The sequence below is a fragment of the Furipterus horrens genome, unplaced genomic scaffold (genome assembly GCF_987537825.1).
Source record: "Furipterus horrens unplaced genomic scaffold, mFurHor1.1.pri manual_scaffold_7, whole genome shotgun sequence".
NCBI lineage: Eukaryota > Metazoa > Chordata > Mammalia > Chiroptera > Furipteridae > Furipterus > Furipterus horrens.
Genome location: NW_028327177.1, coordinates 91,312,366 through 91,331,247, shown reverse-complemented (window position 1 = coordinate 91,331,247; position 18,882 = coordinate 91,312,366). Strand labels below are relative to the sequence as shown.

Genomic DNA, 18,882 nt, shown 5'->3' with positions numbered 1-18,882 from the left:
GCCAGAAACTTAATGGGATTAGCAACTTGGGATCACCTTAATTCAGTTCCTGGGACTAAGATTTTCTCAATTGGCAGATAATTTGTAATTGGGTTGTAGTTGATACCAGGGCTGGTTTACATCTGGCTCCTTAATTTTTCAAGGGTATCACTTTTTCAGATATTTGTATTCCTACCCAGGTGGCAACCCAGCTTTTATTGCTTTAGTTCTGTCTGCCACTCCAGTACTCACAAATTACTATACCTCAGGGAAAAAGCAACCTCTCTCCCTGGATTTCTACCTTGTTAGCTTTAACAGATATTTTCTTACATTCTGTACAGTTTTTCTAGTTGAAAAGATTGGGGAGCTTAATTCAAATTATTTGGTCTGTTAGTAATAGAAGCAGAAGTCATTCTTTTCTTCTTTGGTGGTCTGAAAACATCCTGCCCTACAGGTTTTATTCTTTAATTACTGTTTAAACTAATTTCTCATTACCTGAACATTTACATAATTTATCATCTTTAAAATAAAATAAAACTTATAGGGAAAATAATAAATCTAGATCGTAGCATAGCTAATGGACACTCACAGTCTCTACTGCTCACTATTCACAGTAAATTGGAGGTAGCAGAACACACCAAAATATCTTTTGGATCCTATTAAATCCAGAAGGAGCAGAATTCAGAGCTGCTTTTGTTAGTGCATTTCCTATCTATTGTTTTGTATTATCTGTATAATAACACTACAATAAAATGTTTTTCATTGTAGTAATTCAGAGATAGGGAATGTGAGGTACTAAAGAATGATATGACCAAGTTCAGAGAGTAAATTTAGTGACAATGTTGGTAAGGAGTCACCTTAAATTACTTAAAAATATTTCCACTGAGGGTAAAAAACAAAATGACACAATTCAGACCTCATTATTAGAAAATCCCAGAATATTTTTTTATACTCTTATTTGGTGCTTAGAACAACTGATTGAAAAGTAGATTTCTTTTTTGGCAGGGGACATAATTTTTACAAAACTATAATATTCACCTTACCAGTCTTTTCTTTACAAAGCACATTCCAGAAAGACCATCATTTGCTTTAGGGGGTGCATCGCCTGACACTTGACATTTTCTCTTGATTTCCAGTTATTAAAAATAGCTCTAGTAGGGAAAACAAAGTTTGCTTTGTAATTGGGTTTCAAAATGCTAATAGTGAGCAAAATAGGTTTGTTCACTGGGGTCTGGGGAGGGCACAGGGAGGGCACAGGGGGGGCTGAAGGCACTCATTCCCTGAAGCAGTTGGGTATAAGAAAGTTAAGGTGTGTTCCCAAGATGGTTTCCCAGCCCTCTCTTCCCTTGTGCTCTCCAAAACATGTTGTGTCTCACTTACCCATGAAGGAGAAAAGAAGGGAAAGAGGAAGAAGCAAGGGCATATTATATAAAGTCAGGCTGGCATTTAATTTTACTAACACCACTTGAACAAGCAGTTCCAATGAGACATTTTAATTCTCTAAATATTCTCTTAGTCTCTACCCTCTCTTCCCTTTAGTTTTTGGACTTTATTTTGATAAAACATTCAAAGTCTCCATTGCCCACCATTCACAATAAATTAGAGATAGTAGAACATACTGCAGTGTCTTTTGGATCCTCAGAGAAGTAGTTAAACCAGAAGAAGTACAATTTAGAGCTGCTTTTGCTAGTGTATCTGATTGATTGACCAAGTGTCCACATGTTAACTTACTTGATGCCTTTTGAATGTCAAAAGAATGCAGCACTGACATGAGGGGAGGCTGAAGGACATTTTAGGCAGAGAATGAAATGAATTGGATAAATACTAGCTATTATTATAGGACAGGGTGCTGGTTATTAAGGTGAATTTTTATAGGCTTTCTTTATATAACTTCCCATGCTCTCTAGGAGAGTTTTTTTTCCCTGCCCTCCTTTCAGGCAAAGACAAAAAGAGAAAAGTAATAGGAAAGGACAACACAGAGTGGAGAGAACCCAGCAGAGAAAGAAAAAAAGTCTTGGGACTGGGTAAATATTTTTAGGAGGTTTTTTTTTTTTGTTTGTTTGTTTTTTGTCATATGAGTATGCAGATTGATGTGTGATAAATTATCCATTTCTTGAGATGAGATGAGGATGAAGAAGAAGATAATGATGGTGATGATAGGCTCTATTTCATTATCATTTTGGACGGTGTAAGTAAAGCTTGAAAGTGAGTTACAGTAGTCCCTCTTTATATCGCGGTTCACTTATCGTGGCCTCACTGTATCATGAGATTTTTAAAAATATTATATTTAATTACTTATCACGGATTTTTCACTATATTGTGGGATTTTGAGGTACTGTATACGTATGTTGTTGAAGTTATGTAGGTTTAAGAGTGTAGAATATGTTTAAGAACATAAGTAGTGTTTATAAAAGTGTGGAAAAAGTTAATAAGGGAGTGGGAAAGGTTAATAAGGGACTGAGAATGGTTTATAAGTTGCAGGAAGGATTTATAAAGCCTTAAAATATATATAAATACTAAAATAAATGTAAGGTTTCTACTTCATAGATTTTCACCTATCGTGGGGGGGTCTAGAACACAATACCCATGATAAGTGAGGGAATACTGTACACTTGTCTGAAAACAATTTTGTGCTGATGGATCATGTAGTCCCAAGTTCATAAGGGTTAGAATTAAGCATAAGAAACTGGCCATTTATACAAAGAGTTGAACTAAATCTCAACAGAACAGTTCTATATATTTTTTAGCTATCAATGGCCTATGGTAATCTTTTGCCTGAACTATTGGGTACATGTTGGAAAAACCTGGGTCTTGAAAAAACATTTTTAAATAATAAAACTAAACAACAACAACAAAAAAGCATTTAGAATCAACTACAGAACATTTATTAAAGGCAGATTCATAATGTATAACTAGATGGTTATGCTTTTGGGCTATCATGAAATATTCACTTAATGGGACATTAGATTTCATTATTTGTAAAGTCTCTATGATTCTATAGTTTATAATTCCCAATTTAGGCCATAGGGACTTGATTTATATTTATCTAGTCCAAATAATTGAGTCTGTAATTCCTTGCCACCAAAAACTTGTTTCTATGAACACAGTCTATACAAGAAGAGGAGAGACAGCACAATCCTGTAGAAACATGAGCAGGAGTGTTTATGATGAAGGGTCCTTTTTCTGGTAAAGAGCTTTTGAACATATTAAAGTATCATTTGCCTCAAACAAGGAATCTTCTCTTGTACTTCATGCTGAAGAAAACCTTTTATCGTATCAATTTGGGGATGGCTGGAAGAGTGTTGGCAAACACTTTCATTGGTATTGATGATACCACCATGTGGGTATTGCCTAGTCAGTTTAGGATTGAACTTGTCAAGGAATTGAAGTTAAACCTCTCCTTCCCTGGAGAAAACAGGAGTAGGACTATGATCTACCCCCTGGGCTTTTCTCATTACAGGCTGTTGTGCTGAGAGTAGACCATCACTGAGAAGGCTGAAGACTTTTCCAGGCTGGTAGGATTAATTTCAATAGGTATAATTCAGTGACCAGAACACATACTCACTAAGCAAACCTGTACTTTCTTGTCTGCCTCAAGTGGCTATGACCATGATATGTGTCATCCAGTGGCTGAAATCATGATGATTTTTCAAAAATGCTAATGTCAAAATTTTGCCTGGACAGTATATTTGTAACTACTAATAATGCTGTTTTGGGCTGACTCAGTTGCTTTGAAACTGCAAGGTTCTGTTATGAGTAAATAAGAGGCAACCAATTATCTATAAATTAATTGCAAGCACAGAGGAGAGTTTGATGAATTACAAATAAACTCTGCTGACACAACAGAGCATGGAAACCTGCCCTGCTCTGACTTTCTTTCAGAGTTAGGGTCAATGCTTGCATATTTTACACACAACACACCCCACTCACTTCCAACATGGGGTAGGAATGGGGACAGGAGCTGATAAAATCATCCCTCACTAGTACACATGTCATTGCTCTAAAATTAAGGAGGAAATGTAACACGGATGTGTAGGGGCAGCAAAACCAAGTATTACGTACCTAAAAAATGATTGTGTTCCAGAAAAGATGAAAGATCAGGTAAGGAATGCAGACCCTCCTCCTGATTCAGCCCAGTGTGTGGGGAGGCAATGCATAAATTCATCTAAGCACAAGGCAGATGTTGAATTACTGGAACCAAAAGGTTACCAACCTGGTCAGGGGTCTGTCAGATGGAGAGTGAGACAATTGCAGCTTCATTCAGCAGCCCTTAGAAGGTTGTCTTTTCCTGTATATGGTAAAGATAATGTCTGTTTTCCTCTATACTATGTTTAAAGAACTGCAATTCAAAATAATTTTCTGCTAGGCAAAGGATTCAGAGAGTGGCCAAAATATCATTATATGGCATGATGAAAAGAATTATTTTACATAATTAACCTAATGTTGATGTCCTAATGGCTTTAAGAGACTGAGGAAACAGTTGATAGTTTTGGAATGTTTATCTTTGTGGCCTGTGGCTGTTCTGTCATCAGAGGATCAATCTGGGTTTATACATAAAGATATAGAACAGGGTTTGCTACTAACTGAATGGTTTGCTAGGTATTTTCACACTAAACATTCACCAGAGAACAGCTTTTTGCCTATCATAGTCCATTTTCCTATATAGGGTATCTGAGTATAGGTTTGCACCTTCTTCTTTACAATATGTTTGTTTTTGAGGATTAATGGCAAATTAAGTGTTAAGGTCCAACCCTTAACACTTGGCCTCCCAGGAGAAGGGGTGATTGCCAATAGATCCAATCAGCCTAGAGACTGAGTGTGCCTGTGTGAGGTGACGAGGCATGGTGCAGGCCTTCCTGCCTGGTGACCTCAGCCAGCTGCAAGAGTGTGGACTCTCATCTCTAGGCAAGGTGACTCTGTTTTTCCCACATGTGCCTTATATGCCCAACATGTCTGGTAAGAAATATGTGTGGAGCACTGGCTTAGGGGCTAGAGCAGGTCTGAAGTCCACTTGCTCTGGGTTTAAATTTTGGTCTCCACTGCTGTTTTCCAAAGACAGGCATCATTTTAGGTGGTCTACATTGAATCCCTTTGTAGATTATTTTCTTTTAATTCTTTTGAATAGGTCAAATGGAGAATCTCACTTTGGTGCTGATATTAAATGCTTCTCTAAGGATGGTAGCCTCTCTGTTTAATAAAGAGAGAATGAACCTTGGTCTAGATAGCTACAGGCAAGCAACTATGCAAAGCTGGAATTCATCAGCATTGTTTTTCTCTTATATTTGCTTTTAAGTTTAACTTCTAATTACAGAATATTTTTCACTGAGGCTACAATACAAAATTTAAGATAAATGAACTGAAATTTTAAAAGTGAGTTAAGTAAATAAGTAAACAATATGCTAGGTCACACACAAGATGAGAAAAATCAGGACAAAATTGGAATGAATGAAATTTGGGAGACACTACACTCGTCAAAGAGCATTTTACTCTGGCACATGGTCAAATGCTGCAGAAAAAGAGGATGGGCAGCCTCAGTAGGAATCAGCAGGGTCAGGAGCAACGTGCAAGTGAGTGAAGGCAGGTGGTGCAAGCTCAGGCCCGCTTTGACTCCTGTGACCTGGGTACAATGTGGTAAAGGCGGCAGGTGCTGGGGAGGGTGGCGTTAGCAAGACTGGCAAGGAAGTCCAGCAGGGGAGGAAGAGGAAATTCCTCACAGTGGAACCAGGGAGGCCAGCAGACCAGGTGAAGAAACTAGAGAGAATATTTGGGGAGTTCCATGGGAGCTGGGATAGGAAGGCGATGCTGGCTGAAGTGAGCTCTTTCAGTGAGGTTGGCCTCTGGGGTTGGACTGCCGAAGTTCAAATCTGAGCTTCATCACTTTCTAGCCATTTACAACTTGGAATAAGACTTAACATCACCAAGTCTCAGTCTACTTATCACCTGTAAGATGGATAATAACAGAACCCATGTCTTGTAAATCTTGGTAACATTGGCTATTATCCATTTTAAGGCTTAGCCCCGTCATATCTGCCTTTGTGCATGTTATGAATTGTGCAGTGTTGCAGAGTGAGCCCCAGCAAAGTCTTTAAACTGGCTCTGCCTTCCACTGCCTGCCTATTGAGAGTATGATTAGGAAGCTTGGAAAGACCAAGTCATCCATATTTCAGATAAACAATGAATAGGTATGTCCAAATATTGCACAACAGCACAATTTATTAACAAATTTCAGAAGTTCCATGAACTGTTTAACACTGTATAAACACTTTGTGTATAAATGTATTTTCAAAAGAGAGGGAGTAGGTGTCAAAGAACCAGGTTGACTAACTCAATGAGCAGGTTTCCTAAAGGGAACATTTCCTTTCCCCTTTGTCTGTAAAGAGAAGTATATTTAGTCCCATTATACAACAGAAATTAGTGATGCTTTTAGAGAAATCTTAGGGCCCTAAGTTTAAGTCCCTCACCTCAAATTACTAGTTGTGTATTGTTGGGTAACCTCCATTATTTATCTGGTCTCAGTCCCCACATCTGACTACCTGACTGCCCAGAAAGCTGCAGGTGATTTATTTGATCTGTAAACAAAAGCCCTTAAAGAGAGAAATTAATGTTAGTTAATTTGAAACCTCACAAGCACTGTGAAATAGACTGTATAACAAGTTAAGGTAACTCCCTTTCTGGCAAGATGTATAAGACAGGTTGATTCACCGGGTAGGCAGGAGATGCTAGGCCTCAAGGCAAGACAGAAGCAAAACAGATAAGGCATACTGGCAACTTGGGTGAGAAGTTTGAATCTTCTGAAAATGTCTAGAAAGTACATTGTAAGACAAAGCCCTACAACTCAGCAAGCCTCAGGGAAAGCCTAGAGCGTTCTCGCCTCTACCTGAAAATATCCATTATATAAGAAACCCAGACAGAAAAACATTCATCCTAGGAAGCTGAGTCTGAAGCATGGTAACCCCAATGAATGGGACATTCCAAAATGACACACCAGCTTTCAGAAGAGGAATAGAAAGCAGATTGCAGTCATGCCCTTAGGCCTATGTTCTTAGGTAAACTAGCTTGATTCTTAAAAGAAAAAAAAGAAAGAAATGAGAAAGTGAACAGGGTAAAAATAAAATATCAAAGACAGCAGCTGCTAGCATCATATATATGTCCCTTCAGGCAACTGAGTGCCGAGTTGACAAACCAGTGACAGGAGCGAATGAAATAAGCTTTCTACAATGCGAGGGGCTGCGCACAACATACCTGTATCATAATGAAGGAGCGCGGTTACTACGGGGTCTTTAAGTGATAGGAACACTTTTAAAAAGGAGGTTTGGTGGGACTATCAAATGCACATATACTTTAAACTGAACAGGGCTTACATTTCAAAGTAAAATGGAAACACAATGAATTCGTTTTCTAACCAAAAATCATGAATCACTAAGTGGTTGATATAGTTTTTATAGTTCAGTCACTACTAGTATTTGTTCACTAATTGTGTTTCAGATTAGTATCTGATCTCCTGCAGCATCTTATAATATAAACACATTTACACAAGACCAGATGAAGAAGACAATTCTAAGAAGGAAAATAAACTATTCAGAGGAGAGGATCCTTCTCCAGGGTCCATAATCCCTAAGGAGTTTTAGTAACAGGGATGCCAGAGAAAATGCAGGATGTCCAGTTGAATTTGAATTTCAGATAAACAACAAGTAATTTTTTCATCTAGGTTCATCCCAATATTTTGTAGCATCCCTATTTATTAATAAATATCAGAAGATCAAAGAACCCCTTGACACTGTATAAAGATTTGGTGTATATGTATGTACATTCCAAAAATGAAGACGGCTACAGCTTTCTACAGGCACCTTAAATCTGGTATCTCCCAGTAGTTAAACATCATTACTGCAAAGAAATAATTTGTTCTCTGACCTTTCCCTGTATCCTGAGTTTCCTAGCAGCCAACATTAAAGGAAAACACAAAGGGTAATTTTCTAAACAGCAGCTGGGGAGCAGAGGCCCAAAGTGAAAGGTGAGCTGGCTCAGCATGGCCCCCCTGGCCTGCAGGTAGAGAACTGGTTCACAGCATCTTCCACATACAGAGGAAGTTTGGGACTTCAGCCTAAGGATGGTGCGACTCCCTTAAAGGACTAGAACCTTTTAAATGATCAGCTTTGAGTTACAAACTATCCAGTTTTGTGAAAACTGGATTGGAGAAGAGAGGAATCAGAGAGGAGCAAACAGGGTGATGGTGGTCTGGGGTGGGCTGGAATGAAGTGAACAGATGGGGTGGAAGAGGGGACTCGCCTGTTGGAATAAGGCCTCAGGAATCAAGGTTTTCTCGACACTGGCTTTTATGTCTTTGAAGCCCCCACCCTAGGCTGCAGGTGCAGCTGCTTTTCTATGCCCCCAACCAGGGCAGGGAGCCCCTCTTCTGAGGCCCCTTGGAGGGCAGCAATGATGAGGAAATGGAGTCTTTCTTTACCTGCATCACTGAAAGTAGACCCGCAGCGCTGCAGCTTCTGCTGCCATTTCCTCCTCCGATCTCCACAAGGTTGGGGAGTCCTCCCCCTCTTTGTCATGTTTCTGGAGCTTTGGAGAAAAAAAATAGAATACACTCGTTAATGGGTCCTTGGGATCTCCTTGAACAAGTATTGTATGGTAGCTGAACAGAATTCACAAATTAGAGGCTGGGACATGAGTGTCTTTTAATTGCATTAGTTGTCCAAACTTGAATATGGGGTGGTTTCATGTATAAAATCACATTTCTAGCATTTGCAATAAAATAACCATTTTAGGCTACATTTGCTGCTTGCAATTGTCTGCTGAGGGTAGGAGTGGGGGTCACAGATTGAGGGGGCATCCTGCCATTTACCATAATCCCCACAACTCTAATCATTAGCTTCAGCCATCATCATTCATTTATTCCACTTACCAGACACTAAAGGCACTGAGTTTGCTGCCTGCCCATGGTCATTCCTCTGAGCTGGCCTGGGGTCTGCCTACCTCTCTTTTTGGCTTAGCCTTTCTTATATGAGCTCTGAGCACTTTTTTCAGTGAACCAGAATAGCCAAAACACATTTATGATAATAATACAAAGGCCATGAAGACTGAATAAGAAGGAAGAGTATATATATTAAAAGAGGCTTCAAGCAGGTACATAGTAAGATAATTAAATTAGGAAACATCAAAATATTAACAATTGGCCTTAGTTGAATCATTTAAAAATCCTCTTAGATATCCATATTTCTTTTAAAAATATATTGCATATGTATCAAATTTACATATAGAATGAATAAAATTTCAATTCTTTCAGAGAGAGGGGATATTCTCAGAATTCTCCATTAGAAGAGCTCAATTTTCCACTTAATATCCTCTTGCAATTTGGTTTTATTAACTAAATTTGTTATTCCTGTGTGAGGCTCTATACTCTGTAAAATGCTGAAGGTATAACCTCCACAGGATACACAGTGTAGTATTTTGTGTTAAGCCATTTGAGGAGATTAAGGTAAACAAGTTAATACCACCAAAGACGGTTAGTATTTGGGATGTGAAGAGCAGTCCTTTTTGCATGTATTATTTCATGGTGCGTCATTTCATTTAATCCTTATAATCACCCGTATACAAGGCGGGCACTATTGAAGTCCCCGGCAATTCATTCACCTGTCAAAGATCACCCAGCAAGGCAGTGGAAGCTCCAGGGCTGTTCCCAACGATTAATTGTGCCTTTTAATCCACCCTAGAGGAACTACAGTGTCACTAAAGAGTGGACAGTTCTATAGATCCTGCTCAACTCCACCAGGTGCTTTCGCCCCAAATTCAGGTCTTTCTCCAAGAATCTTGCTGACTCAGCAAAAAGTCTATCAACTAAAATAGTGGAATTTTCTGTTTCACACCCAAATCACTCTAAATCTAACCCAGAGACCCCCCCCCCACCTTGGCAGCTTTCAACAGATGGAGAATTTGCCCCATTATTTCAGAGCAAACTTTGCTACAGAGGGCAAAACAGTGAGGGAACAAAAGCCCGGATTTCCTATTTGAGCCTAAATGAGGTTCATTGGCATATAATCAGGCAGGCCACAGATATGTTTATGAGGGTCATGGATCTTCCCTTCAGAATCTGGCTGCCAGAGGCTGGTTTTACATTTTGCCACATAGATTTAATTCTCTTTAGTGGAAGAAAACCCCATTAAGAAGTCATTTCCTTCCCTGCAGAAGCAGATATGACACAATTGCTACAGGCGAGTCAAACAGGATTGCTCTTTTTCTACTCAAGAACTAATTTTCATTTTGATACTAGCTTTGGATCCGTTATAAATCCATCTTGTAACAATTCAGTAAGATGACAAAGAATGCTGCAAAGCTCAGAAAACATGGTCTTTCCACTTCTGGTTCTACCATTGGGAGACACAGAAATCAAGCATTAAGTGGCCTCATCAACGCAGATCATACCAGATGAATCCAAATAATTTAGAGCCTGCAAACATTAATGGCTTTCTGATTATTAGGCGACCGTCTGTTACTGACATATGCCTTACAGATGGCAACGTTGTGCCAATGCTTAGAAGTTGTTTATGGGAAATAGGAAATAAATAAAACAAAAACTAGTCATATTTGCAAAGCTCTGTTGCACATCATTTTTAAAACTTCCATTTCCCTCCTAAATGCCCCGCTGAAGGCCTGTGGCTTTCTTTTGATGAGCCATGCTCAACCTTGGCTGCTCACAAGGATTATGTGAAGAACTTTAAAAACAGTTCTGATTTAATTGAAGTGGGAGCAGCCCATGTTTGGGGACTGTTTTCAAAGTTCTTGGGCAGTTCTAAGATGCACTTAACTGTTGAGAAACAGTACACTGGGGGAAAAAATCTGTGTGTATGTAGATAGAGTCCAGACACATAAAGAATGCATCGATAGCCCATTGCTAGTGACCCTGGCAACAGGACTGAGGCTGTCTTTGCCAGCTCTGCTCCTGACTGCTCTTCCAGACACTCCTGTTAAAGGAGTGTGCCTGGGCCTTGAGGCTCTCCCAGCAACACCAGGACACTAATTTAGTTCAGGAGCCTTTGAATGGGGTTTCAGTCTCTCCAGGAATAGGGACCTGGGAAAGGTCCTGGGGGATAAGCCTTGCATCCTGGAAGAGCCACCCAGCTGACTTAGAAATTAAACCTGCTGTGGGCTGGAGTCAAGTTCTGCTCTCCTGAGGCAACAAGAACCTGATGGCTGAAAGCCATTGTCTAGACTCACCTTAAACACTGGTTTATGGAAAAGATACTATTTGCCTAGGGCAAGCTTTAATGAAGGGGCTTCACTCCCGATGTATCTCCTAGATGACCTTCAGCTGTCCACAGGCAAAGTCAGGGACCACTTATTAATACAGCAGATATTTATTCTGTCTCTGCAATGCCAAGGGAGGCCCTGCCCTAAAGCACTGAGCCGGACAGGCTCCTTAACTGTCCTCATGGGGCACCAAGGTAAGAAGGGTAGACACCAAGTGGTTAGTTACGAGTGCTAGGGGCATTACCAAAGGGGAAGATGCTAGGAGGGGCTAACCTACTTTGAAAAGGCTTTTGAGTGTCAACTTAGTTTCACAAAGAAACGGTATTAGAATAAATGGTAATGGGCAGGGTGAGGGGGGGTTAGGAGCATCCAGCAAGGGCTAAAAAGATGGGGCTAGGCCTAGACCTTAACAATGGAAAGGACAAGCTCCTTAAATTATCCGTGCCTTGGTTTACCCCTATGTAAAAAGTGGACAGTAAAAGAATTGTGAGTAGTGACATGCCTGACACATAGTAATTAGTACTTTTTGCTGGTATTAGTGTTGTTATGATGATGATGATGATGGATACACCATCCCCATGACAGTGAACACTGACCAACCCACAAAAGCTGTTTCCTCGGGTAAAAGTGCCTTTACCATCTTCATGATCTGTATCTTTTGGACCTTACTACCTTGTAAAGAGGATTAAAAGCTATGTTCAGAATTCAGACCCAAACCAACTAATCCAAGTCTGAGAGGAAATTTAGCTGCTGTAGCTCTAAAATGACCTGCAATAACTCCTAACTCGGGGTCGTTGTAAGGGGTGAAGAAGGTATCAATGGTAAAGTTTAAGGTTCTAGATGAAAGCATGTGGCAAAGGTCAAATGCAGTCAAAATTACCCTTAGATCATGGTTGCTAGATTTGCAAGTAAAAATACAAGATGCTCAGTTAACTTTTTAAAATATATCTCAGGTAGTATTGAGGACATACTTATACTGAAGAATACTCATTGTTTATCTGAACTTCAAACTTAACTTGGATTCCCGTATGTTATCTGGCAACTCAGTCTAGGTACCCATAGAAAGGTACCATGGGAAGTACTTGGCTTGCATTTGGGTTGTTTCCATTCCTGCCTAGCTGTGAATCTTGGGAAAGACAGAGGAGACTGTCCAAAGGATGATCAAATTCAAGACTACCCTTTTGTCTACTCCAGGGCTTATTATTATTGCATGAAATTCAGAGTCATTCACTAGCACTGTTTAAATTCCAGTTTATTGGTTCTAAGATGTGCTGTTTTTCACATTTTAACATCTCTGAAATTGAAGCATGCCCTAAAAATCAATGGTGTGTCATAATTTAAGTGGCAGTGTTTTTCCTTCTCAGTGGTACATTAAATAACAGCACTTCTTCCAGGTGTGAGGGACTCAGTGCACTATGGTCTCCATCTCACCTCTCAGCAGTGAAGTTGCAAGGTTAAATTGTGAAAATGCTCAACACAATGGCTGAGCATGTATGTTCCTCTTCTTCTTTCTGTGCAACAGCAGTTGAAACCTTTTTCCCTGATACTTGGTTCACATGCCAAAGTTACAAAGTTTGCAAAAACTTAAACCAAAGGCATTATTTACATTCAACAGAGTGAATGAAGTCTGCGATGACTCCTCAAAGTGAATTCCATTTCTAAACAGCTTTGAAAAGAGATTTACTTATTTATTTTAAAGTATCCCCCTTTATCTGCCTGAAATGATTTTCAGGAAAGGTAGTGTTAACTGGATTTCTGATTGAAATACTGATATGTGTTGATTTTGACATTGTGCTCTTTTATGTGTGTGGAGCGTGTTACCACGAGGTATGTGGGTTAATAATAAATCCCCTGATGTAATGCTCAAAGTGCCTTGGATATTGACATTTTTGTAGCTCTGTAATGGAATACAGTAGGGAGAATGATTCACAATGATTTAAATGTTTTTCAGAATTTGGAACTAATCTGTAGTAAAATGCCAAATTATCTTCAAAGGAGAGAAACAATTTAAAGCCACTTTTTCAAGAAGCAAGTGCTGAATATAAACTTGGGTGTTATAAAATACATTAATATCTTTTATTATTAGTTTCGTTAAACAATATAAAGAGCAGAAAGCTTAAATAAACCATTTCTTATGGGTCGATGATTCTGTTCAGATAGGTGTTTATATAAAGCCTGGAAAGGGAAATAATTTTAATAGATAGGGAATTAAATCCTTAATTTTTTAGATCTGATTCTCTATTGCTACCTTCAATTTAGTCAACCAGCCTTTGATGAGCACATGATATATTCCAGGTACTGTCCTAGGTCTTATGAAAGCTATAAAAATAAATAAGCCAAAATTTTTGCCTTCTGGGGGTCTCACCAAAAGGGAAGACGTGTTCATACAAACCTAATTTAACACAAGTCAGTCTGGTATAAATATTGGACTAGAATTTTTATTATAGTATTCTCAGAATATCTCAGAGAGAATAATTCTTGCTGGAGTAGGGGTCTAGAGTTGACTGTGAAAACACAGGATTCACACAGGGATTTTACGGAAGGGCTCTCCCAGGCCGTGGGACGCACTTCGTCAAACACACAAGGTGTATGCCATCGCTCCTGCCGCTTGTGCCTGGGCGGCCTCACCACCTGCTTGTACCACTGTCCCTTGTGAATCCCGACATGGTATTCCAGCCACAACCGACCATCTATCAGAGGCTTCAAGTGAGCTGAAATTTTGTTGCCATTCTGAGGAATCTTAAATTCCAGTGTTTCAAGACAAAACACACACCTCAGTCGCCCAGAAGATGGCCTCCAGGTCTTCAATTAAAGGCTCCAAATAGCTTTAAATTCTACTGAGAAAGCTGTTCTTTTTCAATCATCTTTCAGGTCTCCTGATTAACCACAAAGCAAGTCTCAGTTGGTGCTAGCATGTCCTAGCATGGTACCAGCATGCCCTCTCACACAGAGGGGAGCCATCCAGAGTCTAGCTAGACTATAATAAGAGTTTTGTTTAGATCAGTGATTTTCGACCTTTTTCATCTCAGGGCACACACAAATTAATTACCAAAATTCTACAGCACACCAAAAAATATATTTTTTGCCCATCTGATAAATTCATAGGTATAATCATAGATATAATTTTGATTCACTCACACTGGAGAGCTATTGTTGTATTAGCTGTCGTCATTTTTTTAATTTGAAAAATATAAGGGAAAAAAGTTCTGTGTTCCTGACTAAATAGTCAGATATTGCATTTTGTAAAAATGTTTGTGGCACTCCGGTTGGAAATGGTTGATTTAGATCATGTTTATTTTTAGAATTATCTCCCACTTATGATATCATCTCAAAATTTCTTTTAAAGTAAATTTATGTAAGTTAAAAATAAGAGTTGATGCCAAAAATAAACCAGTGTGGGAAGTATGGCATTAAACATGGCATTAACCTTGGGAGATAGTCCAGAGCGGGGAAGGACAGCTGAGTGGGGGGTGGGGTGAAGACCCTCTCAAACGAGGGTGTGATTGTTTCTGCTGGGCTGAATTGTAGAAAGCTTCAGATTTTTTTCCTTTGGCAGACCTTGAAGATCAAAATAATTTCATATTATAAGAGCGCTAAAGAAAACAGCACAGAGGTCTGTCTGCTGGGATGGTAGAATTTGGGCCAGGGGGAGTGGAGTAAGGCCTCACTGAAGAGTTGACATTTAAACTGAGAGGTAAACGGTGATTAGAACTCAGTTAAATAAAGAGCTGGGAGAAAGGGTATTTCAAGCAGAGGGAACAGTGAGCATAGAACATCAGGAAAAAGGGAGCTTGGTGGTTCAGAAACTGGCTAGAAGAGTGAGGGAAGATCACTTGCAGCCTGTGGGGACAGCTAAAAAATTTGGATTTTATTTTTGGTGCAAAGAAGATATTAAAGTGTTAGAAGCAGGGGAGTAAAAGGACTGGAGTACTTTTCCTAAAAAGTGGTCTGGCTGGAGAATGAATTGGAGGGAGACGCAGCAGCCCGACAAGATGTGACGGGGCAGGAGGGTCAGAGCGGGGCTCAGCTGCCCCATAAACCAGTGTGGTGGTGAACGAGTGGCAAAGCGAGCAGTTCGTGAGCTGGGGCTTGGTCCACCCTGCAGACAGAGACCTGTGCCTCTGATCGCTTGCCTCCTGGCACTTTGTAAAGCACACATTGATCCTGGCTCCCCTGTTCAAGGTTCCTCTGAACTAGTGTGAAAAATCTCTCCCTTCCTGCAGAGTACGTGCCTTTTCAGTCTTATACATCTCAAAGTCCCCAAGTCCCCAGGTCGCCTTCCTGGACCATTCAGACTGGTGCTGAGTTGCATTTCATGATTTTGGATGTTGTCTCCCTTTCTGTCTCTGTCACACACACACAGTCAGCATCCTTTGAGCCTGCATTTCCTCCCTAAACGCCAAACACTTTTTCTCAAAGTGCTGGTTATTGAGCAGATAGTCACTCATTAGGGGCTTTTTTGGTGTTCTAATCAATCACTTCATGCTCTCACTTGATACTATATATATATAGCCACCAACCTCTGGCCACTGCTTCTACTCCCTCAGACCCCTGAAGTTATTCAACAATTCCTTTGTATAAGAATGTTAATTTCCTTCCTTCTTACTCTCTACATGAGGGATCTTATGAACTGAATCCTAGACTGATTGCTAGCTGGTGAGACCTTTAAGTGCAGTTCTTTGCCTTTTGTGGAGAGAAATTCAGGTAATCAATAGAGCATTCATCATTTGACTAGTTAGTTGCCAAAGCTCTGACTTAAGTCTAACTTGCTTGAGTAAAACAAAATATTTTTTAGTTCTGCCCATGGGGCCAAAATGCTGAAATAAACTCTTAATTAAAGGAGTATAGAGTGTTGATGTTTAAGAATTTGTAACCCCCAAAAGTATTTATTAACCAGAAAATCATAGCACTGGAAAATAATTATGCCAAACCACTGTACTACAACAGAACCCAATTGCTTATCCAATTTTACATTAAAGTATCACATTGTCAAGCCGATTGCCAAAGCAACAAATGAGACTTTGCCAGCATCACAATTTGGACCAGATATTCCTCAGCTGACTGAAGTGTGAATGGTCTTCAGAGCATCCTATACACCCTGTAAAACCTGTGCAAACCAAGCTGGGCGACTAACGCCTGCCATCAGAAAATCTCTTTAATTGGTTGGACGTTAAAATTTGCAGGTTTTCCATAGGACGCTTGTTAGGAGCAGCTCAGAAAAGAGCAACCCTGACTTCGGTCCTGTGCAGAGCTGATTTCAATTAAAACATTCAATGAGCCACATCCTGTCAGGGGAGCAATCAGGGAGGTTAATCCTGTCAGGGGAGCAATCAGGGACGTTAACCTGAAACCTGAGGAAGGTTAAAGAAAGGGCCTCCTGGATCTGCTGCACTGCCTCTTGGCTGGCCACCATTCAGAACTTTCTTACAAGACATAGGGGGTGGGCGACAGTGGGGGTGGGGGACGAGGGGAGTAAGGGACAGGACTTGGAAACCAGACTGTGGCTGGGGGATCCTGGGGGATAATGTGGAAATCACTGCATTTGAGAATTATCTGCACAGAGTGAAGTGCAATCTTGAATTATTCCTAGGATGCCCCACTGCTGAAATTTTCTTCAGAGCTTACGCGAGCCTCATGTTTGTAAGGGATGAGACTGATCCTGCCTAGTAGTTGGGCTTAGCATTTCAGATGGAAAGCTGGAAAGCCTATTATAGCAATAACTCGACCACTGGTAGAGCAATCAATTGCATTCACCCAGTAATTTGTTCCTCTTCAAATTATAATAAATCCTCAACAATAGTTCACTTGGTAAAAAGCCTCTTGTCTAGCTCCCATGTTCATGGTAGAAATCACCGGATTGCAGAAATGCCTATCTTTGTAGCCTCACTGCTTGCTGTGTCTGACACCCAGCAGCAAAATTTCCCAAAGCATTTGTCAGGTGTGTCACTGAATTGTACGTTCCCTTTCAACTCACTTTATCCCCCCATTTTCCAGATGAAACATCTGAGTCTCTTAGGAACTTTCATCACATGGCTAATTAGAAACAATACCTGTTGGGATTAGAAATACAGTTTGAGGCTCCTAGGGTGCTCTGTAAATTCTTGGGAGTGTTCCTTTGGTTAACATTTTAGAAGACATGGTCGATAAAGCAGTACAGGAAAAAAAGAAAAGAAAAAAACCAAAACCTGAACTTGCAAATAGAGATCAACCTCCATGCTGGGTTAGGCTCTGGCTGGGGTGCCTCCTCTGAAATGGCAAGGATATCTCAGGCAGTTGTCGGTAAATAATGCTGATGACTAACACCTGTCCCAGGCTCCATCCTATCCGAGCTTTCCTGGTTCAGTGGGTAAGAAACTGGGGAAGCCTCAGCGACTAGAGATTTCTACCAGTTTGAGTTCCTCAGGCCTCCTACTTCTAAAAACACACTCACTGGGAAATGAAATTAAAGTCCTGAAAGGAAGGTCTGTGATGCTTCTTTGGAGAAGGAAACACTTATTCAAACAGCAATTTTCTTGGCTGCTCATGTTCTTTTTAAATTTTATTTCATCGTTGTTCAGTGACAGTTGTCCCAATTTTTCCCCCATTGCTCTCTCCTGCCCAACCCACCCCCACTCCCACAGTCAGTCCCCACCCCATTGTCCATGTCCGTGGGTCAGTTATACTAGTTCCTGAACTAGACCTTCCCCTTCTTTCCCCCCTTACCTCCCCTCCCCTCCGCTCTGGCCACTATCAGTTTGTTCCTTATTTCCATGCCTCTGGTTCTGTTGGCCGCTCACGTTCTGTAAGCTTTTCCTCGTGTCTGGGATATTGGTGCTTGAGCGAGAGTGTGGTCCTTTATTCCTAGGGTGATGTCAACCTGTGTCACTCACAATGAGGAAAGGGAAAAGGCGAAGGACACATTCTGGTTTTGTTTGAATTTTCTGAACATTTGTTTCATATACACTATGGCCTCTTTCTTCTTATGCACTTTAGAGAACCTTTAGAGGCATGGTCCAGGCAAGAGAGCAACTTCTTAGGGCAGTGGAATGTCTGCACTGCAAGAAGTTAAGCCAACACAGAAAAACGCAATAAAAAATACACCACCATAAACATGGCTTTAGACTCCTGCTCAACACCATGTTCCAGGCAGCAATGACTGAGCCCTCAAGATAAAACCCAGTTGGAGAAGCTGAACCTGTATTGCATAGCTCTCCAAAGTTTCAGAAGTTTGTTTCTCTCAAGAACTCTTCAATTCTGCAGCTAATAGTACTATGTCTACCATGTGCTGGTACAGTGTACCTCACTGTGCAGTGGGGAGCAAGCCGGACAAGGCTTAGTGCCCTGTAGGAAGTTTCCTTTCTAGGCAAGACAAACAAGTAGCAAGTAATCAAATCTATTACTACTATGAGAGAGAATAATAAAAAGAATTACATTAGACAATGTAATTCTGCTCTGAGGAGGTGACAGTTAAGCTGAGAGGGATCAGCAAGTGCAAATACACAGAGGAGGGACAGGGGTACCTGCATGGTCTGCAAAGAGAGGGCAAAAGACAAGCAGAGAAGAGGGGAAACTCCCTTCCTCTGGTATTAGAAGCTAGAAGAGAGAGGGATAGGTGCCTACTTCAGTCACATCACCCTCGTTACGCACCTTCTTTTGCTAGGCTCAGGA

The 18,882-nt window shown here is 40.5% G+C and overlaps 1 protein-coding gene across 1 annotated transcript in view; it reads right to left on the bottom strand.

Moving 5' to 3' along the window:
- The window catches only part of FHIT (fragile histidine triad diadenosine triphosphatase), a 954,345-nt gene that overhangs the window by 15,195 nt on the left and 920,268 nt on the right, over window positions 1-18,882 (bottom strand). Inside the window, exon 6 of the mRNA XM_090282940.1 lies at window positions 8,444-8,550. Coding sequence (XP_090139066.1) covers window positions 8,449-8,550 — 102 coding nt within the window. The 3' untranslated portion in view covers window positions 8,444-8,448. The remainder of the gene's footprint in view (window positions 1-8,443; window positions 8,551-18,882) is intronic.